This window comes from Mustela nigripes, chromosome 1 (genome assembly GCF_022355385.1).
Source record: "Mustela nigripes isolate SB6536 chromosome 1, MUSNIG.SB6536, whole genome shotgun sequence".
NCBI classification, from domain to species: Eukaryota; Metazoa; Chordata; class Mammalia; order Carnivora; family Mustelidae; genus Mustela; species Mustela nigripes.
The window spans coordinates 143,154,370-143,181,494 of record NC_081557.1 but is presented as its reverse complement, the minus strand read 5'-3'; the positions used below and the strand labels follow the sequence as shown (position 1 = coordinate 143,181,494).

Genomic DNA, 27,125 nt, shown 5'->3' with positions numbered 1-27,125 from the left:
AGAAGACTGAAACAAAACCAGACCCTACCCTGCACTTTGGTTTGTCATGGTGTCACTGCAGCAGCCTAGAACTAAGTTCCTAAAATGCCACTTTGGACTAATTTAGAAAAGAATTCCAGTTGTAATTTTTACTTGGTGGTAAAATTGATTGTTCCTCTATTTTATGAAAGAAAATTATTTTTTTAACCTACATACATAGAATCAAAGATACTTTAACTACTGTAAACTTTCAAAAGGTAATAGAAATGAGATAATTAAAAACAAACTCACATCTACTTTGCCTAGTTTCATTTTTTTCTATTGCCAGTGTAACTTTCTTGTATCTTGTATCAGTCATCACTCTTCTAAGAACCTTGGAAGACTCCCATTGGATTCAGAATAAATCTGTCTCCTTAGTCTGGTATGTCCTCCACCATCACAGATTCAACCCTTCCTAGATTAGCCTTCTCCTTGTATTATCAATTCATTGACCCAGATTATTTATTACACCATACCCCAGACACTTCCCCCAGTCCAAAGACACTTTCCTCAGCTTCCTTGGCCTCCTATAAATATCAGTTGAGAATTCTTGGGTTGTTTTCTTGTGTTATTTTCTTTATTTCCCTTCTTCCTAATTAGAGTGAGTTGCTCCTAAACTTCCATTGCATCTTGAACTCTTATTATACAAGGGTCTGTTTTGTATTATTCTTACAATTCCTTTATCCTTGAACTGTGAGATCCTTTGAAGGACGAAGTCTGTTATTTTCTTAAAATACCATATCTCCCACCATCACCATTAGACTTTGCCACACAGTGCTTGAAATTAAAAGATGCTCAATATAGGCTTGTTAAATTGTCAGGGTAAACACATACAAACAAGTTCTATTAATAGTAAGATGTATAGAGGTACGAATCTAGGGAAACGGGAAAGATCAAAAATGTAGAGAAGCACTCCTATGTATAGCATTGATTTTTTTTTAATTTTCCATGCTTTTGACAATATTCACAGACTTTATCATATATCTTTGTATCTTAGACACTGTACCAAGTTCTGTAAGCTTTGTAGCCCAAAAGGCCTTGTGATCTATTTGGTTTTATGTTCGTATACATAAGATAAATTTCATTACCTTGTCCTAACTTAGTGCCCTGCACCCCCTCTTGACCTAACTGATCTGACTTACCTATTTGTGACAAACACTAGTCACATGAGCTCAAAACCACTTGGTCCTGATTTTTTTTTCTCATGCTCAAAACCCCCCTCCCATCCAATATTCTCTTTACTTCCTAACATATTTTAAGATTTTACCATGTTCCCAAAAGTACGCTAAGAATTTTGCATGCATTGTTATTTCATTCTCATCACATTTCAGTAAAATTGGCCCATCCCCATTTCTTTAGATGGAAAAAGTTGAGACTTAGAGAGCCTAAGTGATTTGGGCGAGGTCAGACAGTTGTTTGAAGAAACACTCAAAGACTTTCTCCTTGGTACCGTTCAAGTATTTCTAATATACCATCTTATATTGTCATTAAAAAAACATACTCGTCTATACAAAGTTGAGGGTTTTCATGATAATTTTGAGAAGAAAATGCAATTAAGATGACTAATAATAGCTTTGCAAATTAGCAGTTATGTAAGTACACATTTAACTAAGATACACACGTTTACTTAGGTTTCATGCATTCATTTTTACTGAGTGTTAAGCGCTTTGAGGATCTTCAAGGAGATCTTATCTTCCATTGAATTAGAAAATCTGTAGAGAAAAAAGTTCACAAGGACTTGTGGTAAGTGGTCTGGATTATGTGATGACTATTCTTAGTATTGTGGGAATTCAGAGAAGAGGAAGAGTCAGTGAGGACCAACCCGGGAACAGGGAGGATTCTTGTCACATTCAGCCTTCAGTTCTTCTTTAGTGTGGATAAGAAGAGGAGAGTGTGTTCTGTGTTCAACTAAGAAAGAGAAACAAGCAAGAGCAGGTGGTTGTGGAAGATGGGAGTGGAGAGGTTGGAACAGGGACAGGTCAGAGACGGAAGTCGCTGTGGAGAATTATGTGGAGTAGGTTATGGGGAACATAATGCAGAGAGTAATAAAACTCAGAAAGGACAGTTACATTTGCTAGAGAAGGGAATATGGAACCATTCAACTTTTGAAAGCAAGTAAGAGGCTGAACTAAGGAAGCTAACTAAGAAATTTTAAATTCATAGTAAAAAAATCACACCTTATCAGCACTTGTCTGCACTTTGATACCTACACTATTTCAGCCTCCTCTGTACTTTGAAAACTCCTCTTACATCTTTAACTTTTGAACTATGCAAACATATATATTTTTAAAATTTTATTTATTTATTTGACAGACAAGGTTTACAAGTAAGCAGAGAAAGAGGAGGAAGCAGGCTCACTGCTAAGCAGAGAGCCTGATGCGGGGCACTGGGATCATGACCTGAGCTGAAGGCAGAGGCTTTAACCCACTGAGTCACCCAGGTGCCCCCATGTAAGCATATTTTTTAAAAAAGAATGTCAAAAGTTTACCAGAGTTGTTAATTTCCTTAAGTTAATTTAATATTTTAACACATTTTAGCCTATTTGCGTGGTTCAAAAGTCAATAATGGTAAGCAAAGCATTTGTTACAAAGATACTGGACATGAATAGAAAATGCAGTATGCAAGAATGTCAAAGAGTGGGGAGCCTGGGTGGCTCAGTGGGTTAAAGCCTCTGCCTTAGGCTCAGGTCATGATCCCAGGGTCCTGGGATCAAGACCCGCATCGGGTTCTCTGCTCAGCAGGGAGCCTGCTTCCCCCTCTCTCTCTGCCTGCCTCTCTGCCTACTTGTGATCTCTGTCTATCAAATAAATAAATAAAATCTTTAAAAAAAAAAAAGAAGAAGAATGTCAAAGGGGGAAAGTCATTAGGCTTATGCATGTGTTTTCATCTCTTAAAATATACTCTGGAGATCTTTCCATTTCAGAGCACAGAGGGTGTCCTCATTCCTTTTTTTATATCTATGAAGCATTCTGTTGTGTGACCATGAAGACTGCCTCATCTGAGTGTGGGTGTAGTGGCCACAGCATCTCTTCTTTGGGGCCTGTGCAGTTCTCTGCTCACACCCATAGTACCTGTCTGCTGAAGTTTGTCCATCAAGGATGTTGTTAAACGTCTAGGGTTTTGTCAGTATAACAGGTGGTTTTCACTTGTATTTTTTTTTTTAACCATGTGATTCCAGAGTTAAGCAAGAATAAAAGATGCAGCTATAGACTGAAACAAGAAAATCAAGAAAAAGATCTGATTTGAGGGCAAATTTCATGAGTTAGGTTTCTAACTTGTTGTAGTTAAGGACACAGGAGACTTCAAAGAGAATGGCATCCTAGAGAAACGGCAGGACCCCTGGGGAAGCAGCGTGGCAGTAATCGTCCGAGCATTAGAACTGGATTTAAGCTGTGTTTTCTCATAAAATGCAGGCAGCTTGCTATGAACCAAGGATATAATAAACATCACTAAAATTTATTTTCTTTACAGTGCTTTCATATTTTTGTTCATCAAAAGTGAAATACCAAATAACATGTGTTCTGTGGACACCACACCATTAATGACAGATCATGTGAGTACAGTGTGAGAAACAGTATGATTTGAAACATAAAACTTAGATAAAAGGAAGATTTGAAATAGATGAGAAGGTTTTTTTTTTTTTTCTTTCAAGGCCATTGACACTATGTTTGTGTATTTATTATAGTTAGGTCTATGTGGCAACCAATCAAGATTGCCACAGGAAAGCTTCTCAGAAAATTCAGAGGTCTATTTATATCTGTTAATCGTAGATCTCAACTAGAAGGTGTATATACAAGCCCGTATTTTGGAATGGCTTAAGGATTTCTGCAGTGGGAGGATCCTGAGTACAAAAGAGTAATACGAAAGTTACTGAAGAAAGAGGGAGGAGAGAGGTCTTAAAGTAGGCCAGGGGAGAGCAGTGAGGAATAGCTCAGAGGCAACCAGTGAATGGAAAAATCAAGTTGTATGAAAGGAGGAGTAGTACTTGATTTTCTTCCTTTTTCTTTTTCATCACATCCTGTTCCACTCAAAGGTAATGACAAGAAATATGTAAGAAGATGTTGTTTGACCCTGAAGAACCTGAATTAGTCTGGGATAGCAAATCTATATTAAACAGGAACAACCTATAAGAGATCTGACAAAGCACAAGGGCCAGTGGCTACATATACAGAAGTGATTGCAGAGCAAACCCCCATGGCCATGAGCCAGACTCCAGTCCTTCCTGTTTCAAGTCTCTCTTCTGTCTGTTGTGGGTCCAGTGCTATCCGACTGCCCTCGATAAAACCAGAGCCCTACACCCCCACAGCCACACCATCTCCCCGGAAGGTGCCGGCTCTACTCCTTACTTCAAAATTAACATTTTCTTCTCCCTTCCTTCTTCCCCTCTCAAAACCCTTATCGAATAACGAGACTGAAATGTTAGTTAAGTTGACACTAAAGTTAACTAATAATTAGCTTTAGGATAAAAGGAAAGAGATTTATTAACCTATAGACATCTCTAATCTGGAAAATGTTGCAGAGAGAGAATAGAGGAATTGAGACAGAGTGAAGGTGTCCAATATTCCTTACCTCCCCTGGGGATTCAGATACTTCCTGACCAACCACTCCTCGCACCTAGGGAGAGAAAAAGAAAGATGCAACTCTGTAAAAGATACATAATAGGTTAACTGCCTTGGTTTTTCTAGGCACGGTGGAAAGGTATAAGCAAACCAAGTGTAAAGATACATAAACGGCATGATTGGGTAATATGCAGCCATACATTATGAGCTCCTCATCCTTGAAAGAAAGCATTGTTGCCAAACTTGCGTGAACACATGACAAGTAATTCAAATCCAATATCTTAGCTCTTACAAAGGCATCAGGAGTATCACATTAAAGTAATTTCAGCTAAAATGCGAAAATAATTACATTTGACATTAGAACTATTATAAATTGGCCTATAATTTTTCTTGACTTAGAATATTAACCTAAAAATGAGTCTTAACCTCATCAAGAAACATGGCTGGAAATGTTTTATTAACTAATTCAGTTAAAGAAAACTGAATTTAAAAAGTACCTGTCAATTTTTTAGTATTCCATAGAGGAGTATGAGTTTTCCTTGGTTCTAATTTATTATTTTTGGATTATTAAAACTTGCAGATGAAATACAAACATTGTTAACTTATGTTACTTTTGATAGGTGTATCAAAATAGCCATAGGTTAAACTGAAAAAATGTAAACAGAGAAGTTGCCAACTGCCCAGCCTTTTCTGAATGAAAGAGTAACAGAATCACAAAAGTTCCAGTCTGAAGATGGGCCCAGGATCAGAATGCATAGTGTCATGTGCTCCTATTTTAAAGTCTGTTTGAGAAAGAAAGATTAAAAACATTGAAAATCTTCTTGACACCAGGGTGATTATCAGTTGAATGCTGTTTTTGTTTTGGTTTGTGCCACTATTTTCCATAGGTGATCAACAGCACTCAAGATTCCTGCCCTGACTATTCCTGGGTGGATAAACTTTCTACAGCACAACAGCGCACAGTGTAAGAAGAGGTTCTGTTACCCTCTTTCTTATTTGGGTAAAGTAAGGATTCCCGGAGTGAAGTGGTAGTCCTCTAAGTTCAAGAAGCAAATGGTAACATAGCTTTTGACCCTCATAGTTCCATGGTGGACAGACTTTCTTGTTTCCTGCTGAACTTTTAGGTAGGGAGGTCTGTGATCTCAGTGTTTTGAGAAATTCCTAAGCCACTGCAGTATCTCTAGCCAATAAGTAGCTGACAAAACCAATCTCCTTTTGCAGCACTTTTGTGCCTAAAGTAAAAGAGGTAATACAGGCCACAGCATATATTAATCAACAGGCTCTCAGCAATTATAGTCAAATTAGGCAATACAATTCTCTAATACTGCTTGGCCTCCATTGGAAATCCCTATACTCATATTGGATGATTTTATAATCTCAAGATATTCATTTTCAAATATAGTAATAGAGTATTTGGGGTCCATAACAGTTATACCCCTCACTGTCATAAAGACTGAGTTTGGCTCACCAGGAGACCCTGTATTTTAGAGTTTCTTGTGGTATGTTTTTGGATTAGCAGAGAAATATGGAAATATGTAAGTGGTACCTTGCATTTTACAATCGGTAACTGTTTTGAACTTTATGTGGAGACACACATAAGCGCTTCAAGAATATAAAGCATTTCCTCTGTTAGTATCCACACTAACCTCACAGTGGGGAAGAGGCTGTGCCTGGTACCTAAGAAATGCTCAATATTTGAATCAATTGAGTGAAAGAATGAGCTCACAAACAAGCTTCAGAAGATAAATACATTGCTGGTTTTGCTTAGAGTAAAACAGCTCTCAAAAAAAGGCAACAACAAAAACAAGAACATTTTTTCATAAAGTGTCTCCCTTTTAAGGGAATATTTGTTAAGAAAAACATTTTTGATTGTCTCATGATTAGCCAGACCTGGTGTGTTAGTCTGGTCTGTGTCTGGGACACCCCTTTCAGGACGATGGAGTCTAGGCTTCCCCATGACACAGGGATTTCCAGTGTGGATGGAACTGATTGTCAGGTTGGCCCTGTGAGTTCCTATTGAAATAGACTTTAAGAATTTGTTTTTACAGAGTGCCTGGATGGCTTAATCATTAAGCGTCTGCCTTCAGCTTGGGTCAGGATCTCTGGGTCCTGGGATTAAGACCCCTGTGGGGCTCCCTGCTCTGCAGGAAGCCTGCTTCTCCCACTCCCGCTCCTCAAGCTTATATTCCCTCTCTCGCTGTCTCTCTCTCTCTGTCAAATAAATAAATAAAATCTTAAAAAAAAAAAAAAAAGAATTTTTTTAAGCTTGAAAAGGAATGTTTTTTTTTGTTTGTTTTTGCCTAAAACTCTTGCCTGTTTCATGCCATTGCCCTTTGTATTAAGTTAAAGGGACTGTTCCAAAATATTAATCATCTCTCCCCAAAATTATTGGGAAACTTGCCTCATGCAAATGTAGCACAAGTCTCAGGAGTCCACATGGTTCCATTGCTTAAGATGAAATATTTTCTTTTTACGATAGGAAATGTTTTACCCAAAATAAACAAAATATTTGATAAAATCCTGACCATAACCTAGTCAATGAAGGCATGGGCAAGTCCAGGGATATCAACAGTTCTTGAATGAGCATGCATTTAGTATTTTGTCTATCCTAGCCCTGTACTAGATATTGAGTGTTCAAAAAAGAAGTGTAAAACATACAGTCAGTCCACAAATAGTTCATATTTAGAGAGCCAAGTTCATTATGCAGACAGTACAATGATAGCAATGGTTACGTCTATGTAAGAACCATTTATAATGATAACCCATTATAATTTCTGTAAATTGTATACTTCTAAAACTAGGAAGTGGGGGACAGAAACTGCACTTTCAGTCCTGATGCTGCTCTGACCCCAGAGGATACTGCATTGACTTTTTGAGGTCATAGAGCTTGAAATAGATGTCTGATTTCTGCATAACTGCCTGTGATTTACACTTAGAAGCATGCTTTAGTTATGATTCCATTTGTGTGTTTGTCAGAAATATTGCTGTGGGCCAAGATTAACAGTGATGTGCTTGTTTTTTAAGGGGCTGCATTCTTGCAGTGATATCTGGAATACTCTATGGGTCTACATTTGTGCCCATCATTTATATCAAGGACCACAGCAAAAGAAATGACAGTATATATGCAGGGGCAAGCCAGTATGGTAAGAGTAAAACATTATTTTCCTTTATAAATGAACTCAATACCTGTTTTTCTATTTAAGCATATAAAAAGAATGTGATCATAGTAAATCCTGGTACATAGATTCGACTTACTTTTTCATTGTAAGTGGTAGATTAGAAAACCACCAAAGACTAAAAGTAATAAAGGACTGTTTGAGTCTTTTCATATGATCGTCAAAATACAAATATAATCAACGTTATTCTAGTCAGGGTTGATATAGGCTACTTGGATCTTATCACACAGTTCCTAGATTTACAGTAAGATTTGGCGATTATTTTCCAGTTAGGTAATCTCTGAGAAAATATGTATTCTTCTGCTCTTTTAAAAAAAGCTAAAGTGCAGTACATACCACTTTAAAATCAAGTAAAGGCCAAAGTATAACCTGCCTAAAGGTCAAAGTATAGCCTCGTCAGAGGATATTGTTTTTAAAGCCCAACATAATGCCCTCAGATTATATCAGTTTCTAGGGATAGATTGAGTCTGTCAGGTATAAACAATACCACGTGCAATAGCCCTTGTACAGACTCATCAGGAGATGAAAGAAGGTCTACTTCAGGGGTCCTATCATTTTGTTGAAACGTGGCTTCCACCCATGAACTCATAAAGGAATGAGATCATAGGTAATAAAGTTCTAAATTGGATGGAACAGAAAATTAATGTGATCTACATTCAGATAAGGGAGAAATTTGGAAGGCAAAAGTCATGAGGGAGAGACTGATGACAAAACTGGGATTTAAAAGACTTTAATTGAGTGGCTAGACTGTGTAGACACCATTGTTTCTTCGTTCTTTTTTATATTCAGTCCAAATAACATTCAAATCTTTTATGAACTTGTCTTTTTTTTTAAGGTATTCTACAAATACTTTTTGGGTTTTTAGTATTTTCATCTGTAAAGGATAAGAACCAATAAAAATACAATAACATAAGATAAATTAAAAGAGAAGGAAAAACAAGAATGAAAAAAGTAAAACAGAATCAGGAATGAGTCTAAAAACTGTAACATATTTTTACACTTGCTAGAAATGAGCCGTAAATTTGGCTCTAAGATTTCTTATAGACACAAGGGAAATCAAATCTGTCCCACAATTCAGTGAACACAAGATAAAAAGAACTAATCATCCAGGAGTACAGTTGTTCTTGGTCCTGGTCCATAATAAATAATTTCAACGATCTCTTTACATAAATAGTACAATCAATCCTTAGGGACCTTTCTTACGACAACTTTAATGCCATCTAATAGGAACACACTTTATTCCACTTTATTAAAACATAATTCTGGGGAGGTGCAATTTTTTATTTCATTTATTTAACAAACACATAAGTATTATATGCACTGTGCTAGCACTCTTCTAAGCACATTACAATAACTCAGTTGACCCTCATAACAACCTTATTAGTTAGGTACCATTATGATTCTTGTTTTACAGTTGAGGAAATTTAGACTGTGAGAGATTAGGTAATTTGCCCAGTTCTCAAAATTAGCAAGTAGTGGATTGCAGATCCCACTTATGTGGTATGTGCTTTTATTAACGATGTTATGCTGTCCCTTGTGGTAGTTCATACACATGTTGTTCTTATATGATCCAGAAGTAGGGTTTAAGATTTTGGAAGAACAGACACACTGGTTGACCTTCAAGCTTTTCTCCTTAAACATGACCCCTCACCTTTGCCTGAATTTCCTTTGAGAGAAACATTGAGTCTAGTATGACCTTCCCAGCCAAGAACCTATCATAGACACATCTGTATGACGAAAGGACAGTCTGCTCAAACAGTCGGTGCAGTTGGGGTTTCTCAGATATGATACCACCATCATGTGTCATTAACTCCCCCATGTAATCAGGCCTATAGTAAACAACTAAATAAAACCCTCTTTGAGAGAACTTCCTGAATATCCTCTCACATAGTTGTCGTCTGCAACAGAGATGCTCGTCTCCAGATTGGTCACCATACAAAATTAGCACTCTCTCGTATTTTTCACACCACCCCCACTTTGTCTGCTTGGAGATTTGCTACATTGGCATTAGTAAAATTAAGTCTGCAATCTATTTTTAAAAAGAAGATGGTTTTCACATAATATTCATAGTTTCTTATTTATCTTTCCAAGATAACCATAAAAATCAGCCTTCTAGATCTGATTATAGTAACTAATTTACTACTTAATATTTCTAAGTTTTAGATATGTTAATTAATATTCTTTATAAACAGCACATAGAAACCTAAAATCATAAAATATAATTAATAGTTCCTTTACTTTTGAGGTTAATTTTGGTGAGTTTGTTTTATTTTTGGAACCCTAAATATATTTGAAATGAATAAAAGAATATATTGGAGAGTCTTATGGTCTGTATTTTCAGATTTAGACTATGTTTTTGCACACTTCAGTGGCATCTTTTTTACAAGCACAGTCTACTTTCTGGCCTACTGTATAGCCATGAAAAATAACCTGAAGCTATATCCTGAAGCAGTCTTGCCAGGTAAGAATATTTACCACAAAAAAAATCTTCTTACTCTGTGAAAGTATTCTCTACTCACTTAGCTTGAATAATCATCTCCTGGAAACCAAGCCACCCTATGTGACTTTGTCTGTGTATATATGTTAATTCCCTAGTTGCTCTGGCCCAACTTACCAGTAAATGGGAAAGATTTAAAAACCATGAAACTTGATATGAAATGCCAGTTATTATAGAACCTGAAACTTGAAAAATGAATCTGAGGTAATTTCCTATGCCAAAATACCTTGTGTATTGACAATCAGACTCTATTATTTCTTCTTCATTATCTAAGGATGGTTATTAAAAGTCAGAGTCAATAGAACTTTGTAGTCACTTAGGTAAACAAACATTTTCTCTGAAAAGGAAGGAGAAATCCATTTTAGAGTTTAAAAAGGGTATATGATAAATGCACATGCTTTGGACTTAATACATTTGGCACTGGTGGTCAAAAATATATATATAGTTTCTTATTTTTTAGAAGTTTGCCATAAAGCAATATGGAATATAAGTCCACAAGGAAAAAATTTTAAGAACAAAATAAAGCATATGTCAGAGATTCATTTTGAATACCTGATTTGTTTAGGTCAAAGTATGCCCGTGGACCATTATAAAAAATGATAGAGTATTTATTGAACACCTAGATAAGTATCCTGAAAATTTTATCTGGTATTTCCATTCAAATTCTAGGAGCTTCCCCCCCCCCCTTAAATGGTGTTCTCAGAGCATGCCCAGATCCAGTATCTTCCCTAGGTCCCTCTCCACTACGAAATCTTTATCTCAACTACAACTTTGGGTATTTTATTTAATGTCAATAAACTGAAAAGGTTGATAATTATACCCATAGCCATCAAGAAGAAAAAAAAAATGACTTGGTTTCCAAATGGATCCTAAAACCATGTTGGCCAAATATGTCGATAAGAATGCTTTGATAGGGGGTGCCTGGGTGGCTCAGTGGGTTAAGCCTCTGCCTTCAGTTCAGGTCATGATCTGAAGGTCCTGCAATGGAGCCCCACTTCGGGCTCTCTGCTAAGTGGGGAGCCTGCTTACCCCCTCTCTGTGCCTGCCTCTCTGCCTACTTGTGATCTCTCTCTCTCTCTGTCAAATAAATAAATCTTTTTAAAAAAAGAAAAAGAATGCGTTGATAGGAGAACTTTAATATTCCCACTGTATCTAGAGTGTGGACTTTTCAGGAGAGGAATATGGCTTATAAGTGTGCGCTGTTTGCGTGTGTTTCAGGATTCCTGTCAGGAGTTCTTTGGGCAATAGCCACCTGCTGTTGGTTCATAGCTAACCATGCTCTCAGTGCTGTGGTCAGTTTTCCGATAATCACTGCTGTAAGTAGCTGAATGTTTTCCAAATTGTTTTTCAAATATAAATCTGATTTCTCTGAAGCATTCTTAGTGAATCACTGGGGACTATCATGGAGTTCGATTTTTTAGGAGTACAGTTTGTATGACAGATTCATGTAGATTCACCAACACCCTCTCATCTCACGTCCCTAATTGCTCAGGAAACATCACTAACCTCATTTTAGCAGGTTTGTTCATCCTTGATATCCTTGCAGTTTTTCTCTGGTCATTTTACTTACTGTCATTTTGGATGCATTGTAATTTTCTGTCTATAACAATGCTTATCTCTATGTAATATTTACAAATTAAAAATGCTTTTGTGTATATTCTGAATCTCCTGACAACCTTGTGAGACAGAAAGGACTTCAGACTCCTCATATGATCCTTTGGTATTTTTAAAGGCTTTCAGAAAGTCCTAAAGCAAACTATTGTCTCTGGATGAGTCATGTGATTAAACATTAAGTTTTGCTTTGTGTTTACAACAGGGAGTAAATACAATGGGGTAGTAATTCTTTTTTTTTTAATTTTTTATTTTTTATAAACATATATATTTTATCCCCAGGGGTACAGGTCTGTGAATCACCAGGTTTACACACTTCACAGCACTCACCAAAGCACATACCCTCCCCAATGTCCATAATCCCACCCCCTTCTCCCTAATTCTTTTTAACTGGTAACATTATTTCTTCAGAAGATATTATTTATTTTCTAGCACTAAATTCTTAATAGGATGTACCATATGGGGCCTTTTACAAGGGACACTGACTAACAATAAATACTATTTCTTAAAAAAAAAAAAACTTGTAATGGACAAGATTTGGTTTTTCTGTCACTGTTTCTTATATTAAATTATGGTAAAGACTTAGGATAAAACATTAATGCCTAATTCCGTGGAAATAAATTGCTGAGGTAGGTGAAGTATGGGCAGAGAGTTGATGGGAGTAATCACCGTGGCTCTTGGAGACTTGCCTGTCAGATTAACTATTCTCCAGCCACCCAGTTCTCCAGCCAGTTCTTGTGAGAACTGGATTTTTTTTTTTTTGACATCAGCTTTTTTTAGTGGAAAATTTTAAACATACCCATCATCTAGCTTCAACAGTGATAAATATGGTCAATTTTATTTTATCAAAAGAGCACATTTTTTGTTATTCTAGCAGCGCTGTTCTTCCCAGGTACCTCTATTTCCACTGTTACATACCCATTGGTAGCTAGATTGTGAATTTCTTGAAGGTAGCATCTAGAGTTTATTACCAATAACATTTAATTAAAAAGGAGAGAGAAAGGAAGGAAGGAAGGGCGGGAGAGGGAGGGAGGAAGGAAGGAGAGGAGGAAATGGAATGGGAGGGAAATGGGAGGGGAGGAGGGAAGAGGTGGGGAGGGAAAACAAAGAAAGAAAACAGAAGAAACGATGTAGCAGCAACAAGGGCTTGATACCTCCGCTCCAAGTCTTCACTGAGAAATCTCAAAGGTGACTCAGTTTATCCAGAAGTTCAGCTTCTCAAGGTAGCTCAAGCTCACCTTGTTTTCAAAGGTTCATTTGCAAATATATGTAATTTATATTCAGTTTACGAAAGGAAAATATGCAATCCTAATTGCCAAAACAGCTATCTCTTATCTAAGATGTCCTTCCTCTTTGGCTCTTTTGCCTGAATCAAAGAGTATGTACACACTTTGACCTATGCTTGTTTTACTTTTAGCAAAGCGTCACTTTCTATAACCACATTACTCCTCACAATAACCCTTAGACCATGTCTAAAGTAATATTTAGGAAATGATCAGCCAACAAGCCTCAAAGGTCAGTGATACCTTTTGGCATTGTCTTCTATCGTGTTCTCTGAAGAGAAATAAATTTCCAGATTAGAGAGGATAAAATTCTTGAGCGAGTGGCCTGATACCATTAGTATTATATTTCCTTTTCTATTGTTTCCTTCCATCCTGTCCAAAGTCAGTATGGAATTGCCTAAGGACACAGATGCTTCTTGTTTGGTTTGGATTTTGAGGCTTAACATCTTACGTCATTGATAAAAGACAGTTCCTTTGACCTATTTCTCTGGCACTTTTGATGTTGAATTTTCCAGACACTGATAAACAGAGAGTAATGTATTTTTATTGCTTCGCTCACATCCCTGGAGTGGAGTCAAACTTTGTTGACCCAGTCATGTAGACAGTTGGAGTAGTGGAGGGCAAAAAATCTGTTGGAATTGTTTATAAGAAACCCTCCCAGAGTTTGTGCAGGGCTTGAAAAGGAATCATAAAAATGCTGATACAATATGCTTTCTCCACAAAGACCATGATTAATCCAAATACCATTTTTTTTCCTTCTCAGCTAAGAAAAGTTAACAAACTTGAATAGCTTCAAGTTTTAAATTGCAGAATCATTCTTTCTTTCCACCTCGTTTCTTCTCATTTACCTTTCCTAGATTATTTCATTCCTGTCTGAATAAACCTTTTGTTTATTTTTCCTTACATGGCTTTGCTATCATCCTATAATACTGTCTTTAGCATCCATTGGAGTTTAATGTCAGATATATTTCACCACCATGCAATAGTACCAGTTTAAGAATTTTTTTAAGAGTACAGTATTTGACAGGTCCAAAATAACATACTTCAGTTATGAGATTCAGTTTCTTCAGTTATGAGATTGCTATATGGCAAATAAAGTTATAAATTATTCCCGCACTTTGGGGGCACCTAGGTGGCTCAGTCGGTTAAATGTCTGCCTTCAGTTCAGGTCATGATCCCAGGGTCCTGAGATCGAGTCTCACTCCAGGTTCCCTGTTTGGTAGGGAGTCTGCTTCTCCCTCTCCAACTCTCCCCTGTTCATGCTCTCTCTCTCTCCCTATCTCTCTCTCTCAAATAAATAAAATCTTTAAGATAAATTATTCCTACACTTTCTCCTATTAGTCCCATTTCTAGTGTCCTAAGCTCACTAGAAAAAAAATAAATCATTTGCTTATTAAAATTTACTATAAATAAATCACATTTATTTGTGTAAATCACATAATATGACATCATCAATGTAATAAATATGAAAACTATAAAGAAACAAGAAAAATCTTTATTTTTTTACTGGCTGCTACCTTAGTTTAATGTTGAGTTAGTGTTGAGATTATGAATAGTTTTCCCTGACAATACTGTTATACTGTTTTTACAGTAGAAAGTTATTCAATGGAAGTATTAGGCCAGCTCTCCAATATACTATATTTATGTAGAGTACAGGTCACAGAAAAAGTAACCAATTTAATTACAGTTTTTCTTTTTGTTCAAGGGTCCAGGATTTATAGCTGCAATGTGGGGTGTCTTCATGTTTAAGGAAATACAGGTATGTATAAGAAAGGGGGCAGATTAAGAAAACAGGTGTAGAGTCAGGTAAAAAAGGTATTTCATACTATGTTTGTGTCATTTTCTGAAAACTGTATGTGACCCCAAAGCACTTCTGCCTCAGATGTTCAAAATGTTATCATCCCTAACAAGGAAAGAAAATACTAAAGATATGATAAGTATTATGAAACCTGTTTCTCTCCACTCCAGTACCCAGTAAGAAAATGATTTAGTTGACTTTTTATTTCCCATAAGAGATTTTGGTTACTTAATCCAATAAAATATGATAAAGGGAAATTTTATTTAATGTAAAATATGATAGATAAACAAGATGAAAGTGTTTTTATCCTAAAGATTAAAATATCCTTGACATAAATGGAATTTGGGAATAAATTCTTCTGTTGGTTCTCATGCCTCCCAAAGGCCTCCATATTAAACCAGCAATTTTATAGGAAAATAGTATGGTAGCAGGTAACTACTACCCCTTGTCTTTCAAGTGTAAATGATAATGATTTAAAATTTTATTTATTAAATAGTCTAGGATGTGTGTGTGTATTTTCACTAGAAATTGTTGTTAGGGACGCTTGGCTGGCTCAGCTGGTGGAGTATAGGACTCTTGATCTTCAGGTTGTAGATTGGGTGTAGAGATTGCTTAAAAACAAAATAGTTTTCAAAATATTTTTAATTGTTTTAGAATTTTTCCCGTTAACCTTTATTTGAGGAATATATGTGAATAGTATTTTGAAATAGTTTTTATTATAAATATATATAAATCAAAGACAGTCTGTCAAGGTGGCATAGATATATTTTCTGTCTTCATATGCAGCTGTAATAACAAATAATTTCTGCTTCTAAAAAGATCTGATGTTTCTGATCTCTGGGAACCAAAAAGTAACCTGTGTACCTGGATAATTCTTAAAATGATTATTCAATTTTAGATTTCAAATATCATTTCATTTATCCTAAGTAAATGTTTTGATTTAGAAAGCCATATTTTGATAACACAGGATTCTCAGACTTAAAAAATAATAAATTTGCTTAGGATATATGCACCAAGATCTTAATTTTTGTACTTTTTAAAATACAAAAGACAACTTCAAACATTTATAGACCCATAAATTGCTTCCATCCACATTTCTCATTTGTTTTAGTTAGGGTTGTTTTCCACAAAAAATAATTATATGTCCAAAACATGCCATAATCTCTTTGCAAATATTTCTTCTGCCTCCCAAGGGATAATTATTGCTATTTAAGAATTAGGTTTTTATTAACCAGTATAACATCCTGAAGCCTTAGAAAACCACAAGTGAGCATAGCTTATTTGCAGTTACAGATAGAAAGAAGCACAAACGAAGAATAGATTTAATATAAAGGATTTGGAAAATTCTTCTAGTCACTACTACTGTATTAATTACTTATTTGAGAGAGTGAGAGAGAAGGCAGGATCAGGGGGAGAAGCAGGCAGAGGGAGAAGCAGTCTCCCCACTGAAAGCCCAATGTGGAAGTCCAACCCAGAACCCTAGGATCATCACGTGAGCTGAAGGCAGACATTTAACCAACTGAGCCACCCAGGCGCCCCCTATCGGAATTTTTTGAATTATTTTTCTTAGAAACAAGATAGGACCCTAGAGGAAAACAAAAGCAAAACGTGTATCTTTCCTTTTAGGCCCTATTAGTTATGTCTTAAAGCAGTACTTGAAGACACATGTTTGAAAGTCTACAACCTACAGCAGTAAGAACTTCATCTGAGATCCAAGCACTTTTTGTGCTAAAGAGTTTTAATGATTTTAGTTAGTCTTAATGCCATCCAGGCTTTTCCAGTTGGAGGATTTTCCACTTTCCACAATGCTCTTTTATATCTGGTATATGTTCATTTTTGGGAAGTTTGTTTTAGAATTTTACTTTTAGCTATTTTAAGTTATATGTACATTATTATCTTTAGAAACAAACTTCAGACACAATGTCTACAGAAGTAACAATGCAGGGAATTACTACCACAATATAGAGTCAGTAGCTACTCCCAGATAAAGAATAGGATTATCTGTTATCTTAGTAGGTGTTTCAGAGATCCAAGTTTAAAACTTTTTGCTTTGGGTAGAATGTTAGCATGATCCTTCTAAGTGTTAATATTCACTTTTGACAAAGGGAAAATATTGCTATCGCCCAAATATAACCGGTCTTTTTCTTTAGGAGACTGGGCAGTTTAGACAGATTCTTAACCTTAAAGGGGAAAAATATTTTAATCTCTGAGAACATCATTCTTCTGACTACGTAGACAGTAAAGGAGAGAGCCCAACAAAGTATTCACATAATTAGGTTGTATAAAGTGCTGATAATTGTTTTTCTTATTTTTTAAAGGTTTTATTTATTTGACAGAGAGAGAGACAGCAAGAGAGGGAACACAAGCAAGGGAAGTGGGAGAGGGAGAAGCAGGCCTCTTGCTGAGCAGGGAGCCCAGTGCAGAGCTTGATCCCAGGACCCTGGGATCATGACCTGAGCCAAAGGCAGATGCGTAATGACTAAGCCACCCAGGCACCCCTGTTTTTCTTATTTAAGTCATTGTATCAGTTGTCTAATTCACAAAGGAGATTTGGGAATCACCTGATTGTATTCCTTCTTTAAGCATATATTTGAGTGCCTACTCTCCATCAGTGCTGATATCTAGGTAAAGGTTGCAGTCTTTAAAACTGACAAGATGTCATGGAAACTTAAAGCTCAGAAGGAGAGAGAGAGAGAGAGAGAGATGTTTGGGTGCGTACGCACATGTGCCCAAGCACGTAAATAAGCTGCTCTGTACTTGGCAAGGCTTTGTGGTGCTTTCATTTGTGGAACTTGCATTGGAGCGACTTCTGGTAGTACTCATACTCAGTGAATCAGAAAACAGTTGGCCCCAGCCCAACTTAAAAGACCTCTCCCTATCATCAAATACAGATCATTTCATCCATTTCCCCCCCCCCAATTCTTTATGAAGTTGAAGAAAAAATATATGAGCTTTTGGAATTTCAACTATGTATTAATTGATATTAATATTAGTAAGAGATAAAAATAATATTATATGATTTGACTGTCAAGAGATCTCAACGTTGTTTTAGAATTTTATCTGAAGTTAGGGAGGTACTGGTACTGTTTTACTCTGTAATGTTCAAACCTTGCTTTAGAGCATCAGGACTTACAATTAAAGAGGGACATAGTGTGACAACCATTAAGATGGAAACAGCCTGGGAGCCTGAAACTATTTCATATGAAACATGGTCAAAGAAGCTAAAATAATGATCCAGAAAATATAAGCTTTAAGAGCATAAGACAGTTATTTTTTTTTTAATATTTGAGGATTTATCTTGTGGGATAGAGATTAAAATCGATCTATCTGTACCCCTGGAGATAGATAGAACTTAACAGTAAATAAGAACACCTGGGTGGCTCAGTTGGTTAAGCCTCTGCCTTTGGCTCAGGTCATGATCTCAGGGTCCTGGGATCGACCCCCACATCAGGCTTCCTGCTCAGTGGGGAGTCTGATTCTCCTCTCCCTCAGCCCCTGTACAACGTTCATGCTCCCTCCCTCTCTCTCAAATAAAAAAATAAATTTTTGAAAAGGAGAACTTAAAGTAAATAAAATATCTCTACTTAACACAGAAAGATACTTCTTTGTTAGGGACACTAGAGTGGACTGTCAGTTAAGCATCCAAATCTTGATTTCAGTTCAGGTCATGGTCTCAGGATAATGAGATGGAGCCTCGTGGTCGAACACTGAACTCAGTGGGGAATCTTTTTGAGACTCTCTCTCTCCCTCTGCCCCTTCCCTCTCTCTAAAATAAATAAATAAATAAATCATTTAAAAAAATTAGATACTTCTTTGTTAATCAAAGGTGGACTGGCTACATTGGGAAGTAGTTGTCAGTGTCTCCTGTCTTTAAGACCAGTGCACGTACCCATAGCTGGGCAAAGCAAACTTAGTCTCTGTTTCTTCCTCACCCTTCAGATCCATCTCTGTCTTTCCATCTGCACCTCAGCACCTGTGCCCAGGAAGCCTGTCGTTGCTTCCTTCATTATCTCTTTTTTCACCCATTCTGGACCCTTCTAGTCTGTTCACCATCTGCAAAAAAAGAGGTAGACTTTATGAAAGGTGAACCCCATCTTTCACCACATCCAGCTGCCTGTTTCTTTAAATTCTGCCCATGACTTGGAAAAATAAAACCCCAAAGTGTACATGGACTATGAGATCCCCGTCAGCTCTGACCATAGCTCTCCAACCTGGTTTTGCTCCGTTTGACTCTCATAATCTGTGGGCACACTGCCTTCCTTTCAATCCCTGGCAAGTATCACACTTAATCTTACAACAGAGATTTGCACATAAAATTCCTTCTACCTGGAACCCCTACTTGTTTCCCGACCCGATTAATTGGTACTTATGGTTAGAAGCTTAATTCTTCACCCTCCAGACCAGCCTCACTAAGACTCCTTTGTAGCTCCCCTCAGAAACAATCATGGTCATTTACTTATTAACACCCCTCTCACTTCGTAGCATTCTTTCTGTGATGATTAACTTCTATCTCCCATCAGGGCACATTTCCTGAGCATTTTAACCCCCGCATATGTTACTGCAAAGTGGGTGTCCACATGTATTTACTGAGTGGATGAATTAGGAAGGTTCTAGTGGGTTTTTGAGGGACTCTGGGTGATTACTTGGCAGGATAGCAAAAGGCATACTGGTGGCTAGAGCAGATGGTTAGTAAGGTCCCTAGAAATCTTGACATTCTGTGTTTTCTGCATGTTTGATTCATGTTTCCTTAATTACACTTACTTTTTTTTAATTATTCAGGGTCTACAAAACTACCTACTGATGATATTTGCATTTTTCATCATCTTGACTGGAGCATTATGCACAGCTTTCTCCAAAATCTAACAATCACAAGACCAGCAGATGGCAGCAGTGGGTAAGAGATCCCTGCTACAGGACTTGAGCGATTTATGCTGAGAACAGAGTTTATTTTCTTCCAGCAAAGAGATCTCAACCCGTCTTGGATTGGGTAAATGATTTTTTTTTTTCCACAAACGTGTGAATAAAGGAGAACTAAGTTTCAGTCAAGTAAAAAAGTGGAAAATTTTTCTAATGAACTATTTATGATGGTAGGACTTTACTGGGGGACTAAAATGTCGGCCTTCTTGCAGCATTATAGCCAAGAGTGCTCCTTTTACCACAATACACACTCGATGTTGCATAATCAGCAAAACGGTGAAGTTCATATACACAAAGAATTTTGTACATGTCCAAGTTTCCAACGTATTACCCTCGTTAATGAAAAGAGGCAGAAAAATGTTGGGGAGAGAAATGGAAAGAATATCTTCCTTAAAATAGAATTAGACTCCAAAGCTATCTAGATCCTTTGCCAGAAAAAGTAAATGTCAGAGTTAGTAATTGAATATGAAAAAGGCCATTTCATTTTTTGCCCAAACTTATTTTTACTTCAAATTAATATTGCTCAACTCTACATCATCCCCTCATCTTAGCTCAAAATGCTTTTGATTATCTCCAGATAAAATCCATCTTCAGAAAACAAAAAGTTCCAACCATTGAGAATATGTGTCTAATACACATACAGACATTAGCAGGTAGACACACGTAAATACACACACGTATATGTCTGTCTGATTCTAGACTTGGAGGGAACTCTAGAGTTGCTATAGTGAGGGTCCAGCTTATTAGAGTAAGAATTTGCAGGCGTCAAACACTTTGAATGTAAAATTTATTATTATTTTTCTGAACTATACTTTTCTAAAATCCCTTTTTAAACTGGAAGTTTTCTTCCTGTTTTAACTGGTGGTTTCCATTAGGGAAAGAAAATTAATGGACATGTTATTTTTATATATATATCAAAAGAGACAGAATAGCATTCTGCTTATGTGTTTGTACTCTGGTACTAACCCAGGTGGGTTTCATCTTCATTGTATGACTTTGAAGAAGTTCCTGAGCCCCCTGTATCAGATTCCTCATCTATAAAACGGGCATAATGATAATGATAATAGTTATCGTAAGGCTCAAATTAATTAAAATCCATAACATGTTCATGAGTATCTGGCACTTGGCAAACATTGTATAATTCTTAGCTATAATTATTATCTATTGTTTAAGAAAGAAGATGTGTCTATAGATTGGAAGATATTCTGTAAGAGCTGCTGGTCTCACCACCAACAATCCAAACAACTAATTATTATTCATTCCTCTATTTGAGTACAATTTAAATAATGATACTGGAATCTCTATTTCATTATTGAATTCTTTGATTGTAACACCTTACCAAAACTCATTTGAATTTTAACTGGAAGTATCACTAATTATGTTGATAACTTTAAATAAATTGACATGACAGAAAAGCTATTTTGCTTACTTGAATATATTTTCAAATTTCATATTGATTTAATTTAATTATTTAATTAAGCATTTAATTATTCTGTAGTTGAGAATGCCAATTTATACACAAAATTTTAAATGTGAAGTAAAGCAATTGCAGAAGAAAAATGAGGAAAAAATCTTATTACCCCTTGCAGTCTCTGCTACCACACAATGCTTTTAGTGTTGAGTGTTAAGAGAAAAGAGTAGTGGGGTGGCGGGGGGACAAGCTTTTCAAAATGGTTACCATGTAGAAAACTTGCTATGTAGAGATTAGTCTAAACAAGTGATTATCAAATTTCTACTTTCTTTTGCTCAATTTATGAAATTAACACCTATCTCTCCAGAACTTTTGAGGCTTTGTTTTTCCTTGTCTAGTATGGTCAGATTCTTGTGTTTTAACTTTTTCTTGCTTTGCTTTCTGTCTATGTGTACAGAGAAGGCAGGCAGTACCTTAAGTAGGGGAGTGGCAGGCCAATGAGGCCGGCATCCAGATTATGGGAATTGTTAATTATCAGAATAAAAACTTCTAACTTCTCAAAATTCCTAATGGGTTTTATGGAATTAATAGTACAACATTTCCCCAGAGTTAACAAATAAATCTCCATTCCTCTTGTACTCACTTATTTGCACTATCTTATATGTATCAATATTTGTGAGCTGAAAAACACATTTGAGTTAAAAAGGCAAATTATAGAACCATGTGCAAATATGATACCATTTAGGTAAAATTTTAAGAATCAAAATAGTTTATATTTTTTATAAATACTTATATATGCAAGAAAATCAGAAAAATACATATACAAAGCTCATAATAATGTTTGCCTCTAATGAGGATAAATGAGATAATGGCAACACTGGGGTCAATGTGAACTTGAGCATTATCTGTAATACTCTAATTTTTATGGCAATGAATTCATATTTTTTTCTTTAATATCTGTTAAAGAGTCAATAGCAAAAGAACTCCAAACACATGTCTAAATGTTGAAGTAATTAACACTAGGTAAGGAAAATATAGGTGTATGTTATTTTCCTCATCTTTTTTAGTACTTTTTAATTTCAAAGCAAGCATGAAAATGCACAGGCAAATAAAAGAGATCAAGGCAAAGTTGGGAAATTTTCCAACTTCAAAGTCCCACCTTCTAAGGATAGAATCTAGAAACTCACTTTCCTAGCCTCCCTTACAGTAAGATGTGTCGTTCATGATTATATAGCCTCCAAATAGACAAAGTAATCTAGAATGACAGAAAACAAATTATGGTAGCCTGGGACATGAGGGTTAACTACGAAGAGTATAAGGGAAACTTATGGGTTGCTGGAAGTGTCCTGTATCTAGATTCTAGTGGTGACTACATGAGTGTGTATATTTGCTCATAATACTCTCCACCTGAGTGGGAGAATTTTACTGGATGCAAATTATACCTCATTAAAGTTGACTAAAAGTTTATTAAAATAGGCTATCTGTGTGTGTGTGTGTGTGTGTGTGTGTGTGTGTGTGTGTGTTTTAATGAGGCCAAATTTCTGAAACAAGTGTTTTAGGTAGGTCACAGAATATCCAGCAGGACCATGGAATTGATGTTGGAGGCTACATTATCAGAAACAATACATCCTACTGCAAGAAAGGATACTATATTTTATGAAAAAATGTTTTGCCTCTTTTGAGATAATCATGTTTTTTCTTTTTACTCTATCAATATGGCGAATTACATTTATTACTTTTCAAATATTAAACCAATTTTGGATTCCTCTGGTAAACACTACTTAGTCATGATGTGTGTTTTAGCCTTTCTATATACTGTTGGATTTAATTTGCTTTTCTGTTCATGATGAATATTGTTCTGTAATATCAGGGTAATGGCTTTAAAAAGTTTGCAAAGGATTAGTACTTTTCTTCCTTAAATGTCTGGTAGAATTCAAAAGTAAATCTATTTAAGGCTCATTTTCTTTAACATATATAGGTTGATTCACATCATCTATTTCTTGATTGAATTTTCTTAATTTTTTCTTTCAAGGAATTTACTCATTTCATATACATTAAGATTATTAGTATAGTATTGTTTATAATATTTATTCATTCTCCTTTTCATATCTATAGGCTCTGTAGTAATATCCACTTTCTTTTTTTTTAAGATTTTATTTATTTACTTGACAGACAGAGATCACAAGTAGGCAGAAAGGCAGGCAGAGAGAGAGAGGAGGAAGCAGGCTCCCTGCTGAGCAGAGAGCCCAATGTGCGGCTTGATCCCAGGACCCTGGGATCATGACCTGAGCTGAAGGCTTAGGCTTTAACCCACTGAGCCACCCAGGTGCCCCTAATGTCCATTTTCTCATTCTTGATATTGATAATTTGTTCCTTCTCTTTCTACGAACATTCTAGCTGAAAGTTTATGAATTTTATTCATCTATTCAATAAATTAGCTGTAGATTTACTTGAGTTTTCTCTATCCTGTTTTTCTCTTCAATTTCATTGATTTGTGTTCTCTATTATTTATTCTGTTTCTTGTAAGTTTTTAACTTGCTCTTATTCTCCACCCCCCCTCCTCTTTTTCTGTATCTCCAATTATACATACATATATTCTACCTTCCTTGATCTTCCCAAATTCTTATTTCTATCTATGTAACTCAGGAAGCCTTTGGGCTCTGTGTTCCTCCTTATAGCACTGCAGCCTGTAAACTCTACGTAGGCAGTAAAATTGAAAAATTACAGTGCTCAGCTTATTCGATTCCCCTCTGACAGGGATCATGGTCATGTCCTGCGTTTGGTCCAATGTTTCACACGTTTTGTTCATTTTGCTGTTTCTTCAGTGTATAAAGATTAACATGGTTCCTATTACTCCATCTTTACAAGAATTAGAAATTCTCTGATTAGCATTTTGTTATATTTTAATTTCAACTTCTCCTCCATCACATTTTCATGAATAGCAACATCAAAGAATAATTAGGCATTCTAGTTGGTTGAATATGTCTCCCCCCAAAATATGTCTAAGTCCTAATTTCTAATACCTGTGAGTATGACCTTATTTGGAAATAGGGTCTTTGCAGATGTAATTAAATTAAGGATCTCAAGATGTGATCATCTTGGATATAGGATGGACTCAAAATGTAATGACTAGTATCCTTATAAGAGAAAAGAAAGAGATTATTTGATACAGAAACATGAGAAGAAAGCCACATGAAGATGGAGGCAGAGATTGGAGTGATGTAACTACAACCCAAGGAAGGTCAATGATTGTGGGAAGACAGTGAGCTAGGAGGCAGGTTTGGAAAGTGGTTCTCCTTCAGATCTCCTGAAGGAACCAACTGCCCCAGACTTTTATCCACTAACTGTGAGAAAATAAATTGCTGTTGTTTTAAGCATTCAAGTTTGTGATAATTTATTGTCTCATCCCTAGGAAACTAATTCAATGATCTTACAAAATAAGACACACAAATGCAACCCATAACCTTTAATACTGGCAATACTACTATCCAGATAAAGATGTTGGCCAAGCTGCAAAGCAAACACAGAATAAGTAGGAAAATTACATGTTGTGAAGGTCTCGAAAAGTGGCTTTTTGTCTTAACAGAGTTAAGTATTTTATCTTTGGATAATACAGGATGGGGCATACCTCTCTTCCTCTATAAAATGCAATAGAATATGTCAGATGCAAAAAAACTCACCACAAAAAAAAAAAAAAGAACAAGAGGCAATACCAAAGGCTAGGGACCTAATCAATACAGACATTGGTAATATGTCAGATCTAGGGTTCAGAATGACGATTCTCAAAGTTTTAGCCAGGCTCAAAAAAGGCATGGAAGATATTAGAGAAACCCTCTCTGGAGAGATAAAAGCCCTTTCTGGAGAAATAAAAGAACTAAAATCTAACCAAGTTGAAATCAAAAAAGCTATTAATGAGGTGCAATAAAAAATGGAGACTCTTACTGCTAGGATAAATGAGGCAGAAGAAAGAATTAGTGATATAGAAGATCAAATGACAGAGAATAAAGAAGCTGAGCAAAAGAGAGACAAACAAATACTGGGCTATGAGGTGAGAATTCAAGAGATAAGTGACACCATAAGACAAAACAACATTAGAATAATTGGGATTCCAGAAGAAGAAGAAAGAGAGAGGGGAGCAGAAGGTATATTGGAGAGAATTATTGTAGAGAAGGGAAAAGGGAACAAGCATCAAAATCCAGGAGGTACAGAGAACCCCCCTCAAAATCAATAAGAATAGGTCCACACCACATCACCTAATAGTAAAATTTACAAGTCTTAGTGACAAAAAGAAAATCCTGAAAGCAGCCCAGGAAAAGAAGTCTGTAACATATAATGGCAAAAATATTAGATTGGCAGCTGACTTATCCACAGAGACCTGGCAGGTCAGAAAGAACTGGCATGATATATTCAGAGCACTAATTGAGAAAAACATACGGCCAAGAATACTATATCCAGCTAGGCTATCATTGAAAATAGGAGGAGAGATAAAAAGCTTCCAGGACAAACAAGAACTGAAAGAATTTGCAAACACCAAACAGCTCTACAGGAAATATTTAAAGGGGTCCTCTAAGCAAAGAGAGAGCCTAAAAGTAGTAGATCAGAAAGGAACAGACAATATACAATAACAGTTTCCTTACAGGCAATACAATGGCACTAAACTCATATCTCTCAATAGTTACCCTGAATGTTAATGGGTTAAATGCCCCAATCAAAAGACACAGGGCATCAGAATGGATAAAAAAACAAATCCCATCAATATGCTCGCTACAAGAAACTCATTGTAGGCCCGAAGACACCTCCAGATTTAAAGTGAGGGGGTAGAAAACAATTTATCATGCTAATGGACATCAGAAGAAAACTGGGGTGGCAATCCTTGTATCAGATCAATTAGACTTTAAGCCAAAGACTATAACAAGGGATGAGGAAGGACACTATATCATACTCAAAGGGTCTGTCCAACAAGAAGATCTAACAATTTTAAATATCTATGCCCCTAACATGGGAGCAGCCAACTATATAAACCAATTAATAACAAAATCAAAGAAACACATCGACAATAATACAATAATAGTAGGGGACTTAACACTCTCCTCACTGAGATGGACAGACCATCCAAGCAAAAGATCAACAAGGAAATAAAGGCCTTAAGTGACACACTGGACCAGATGGACATCACAGATATATTCAGAACATTTCATCCCAAAACAACAGAATACACGTTCTTCTCTAGTGAACATGGAACATTCTCCAGAATAGATCACATCCTGGGTCACAAATCAGGTCTCAACTGGTATCAAAAGATTGGGATCATTCCCTGCATATTTTCAGACCACAATGCTCTGAAGCTAGAACTCAATCACAAGAGGAAATTTAGAAAGAACCCAAATACATGGAGACTAAACAGCCTCCTTCTAAAGAATGAATGGGTCAACCAAGAAATTAAGGGAGAATTGGAAAAATTCATGGAAACAAATGATAAGGAAAACACAACTGTTCAAAATCTGTGGGACACAGCAAAGGCAGTCCTAAGAGGAAAATATATAGCAGTACAAGTCTTTCTCAAGAAACAAGAAAGGTCTCAAATACACAACCTAACCCTACACCTAAGGCAGCTAGAGAAAGAACAACAAAGAAAGCCTAAACCCAGCAGGAGAAGAGAAATCATAAAGATCAGAGCAGAAATCAATGAAATAGAAACCAAAAAACCACAATAGAACAAATCAACGAAACTAGGAGCTGTTTCTTTGAAAGAATTAATAAGATTGATAAACCCCTGGCCAGACTTATCAAAAAGAAAAGAGAAAGAACCCAAATAAATAAAATCATGAATGAAAGAGGAGAGATCACAACCAACC

At 36.2% G+C, this 27,125-nt stretch overlaps 1 protein-coding gene across 3 annotated transcripts in view; it reads left to right on the top strand.

The window, feature by feature from the left end:
* Positions 1-21,253, top strand: part of TMEM144 (transmembrane protein 144) — a 37,552-nt gene extending 16,299 nt beyond the window's left edge. For all 3 annotated transcript variants that reach the window (XM_059394096.1, XM_059394107.1, XM_059394114.1), the window contains 7 exons: positions 3,490-3,571; positions 5,465-5,541; positions 7,602-7,720; positions 10,095-10,214; positions 11,469-11,566; positions 14,850-14,903; positions 19,722-21,253. In XM_059394096.1, the coding sequence (XP_059250079.1) occupies positions 3,490-3,571; positions 5,465-5,541; positions 7,602-7,720; positions 10,095-10,214; positions 11,469-11,566; positions 14,850-14,903; positions 19,722-19,805 (634 nt within the window). In that variant the 3' untranslated portion in view covers positions 19,806-21,253. The remainder of the gene's footprint in view (positions 1-3,489; positions 3,572-5,464; positions 5,542-7,601; positions 7,721-10,094; positions 10,215-11,468; positions 11,567-14,849; positions 14,904-19,721) is intronic.
* Positions 21,254-27,125: the final 5,872 nt, after the last annotated feature.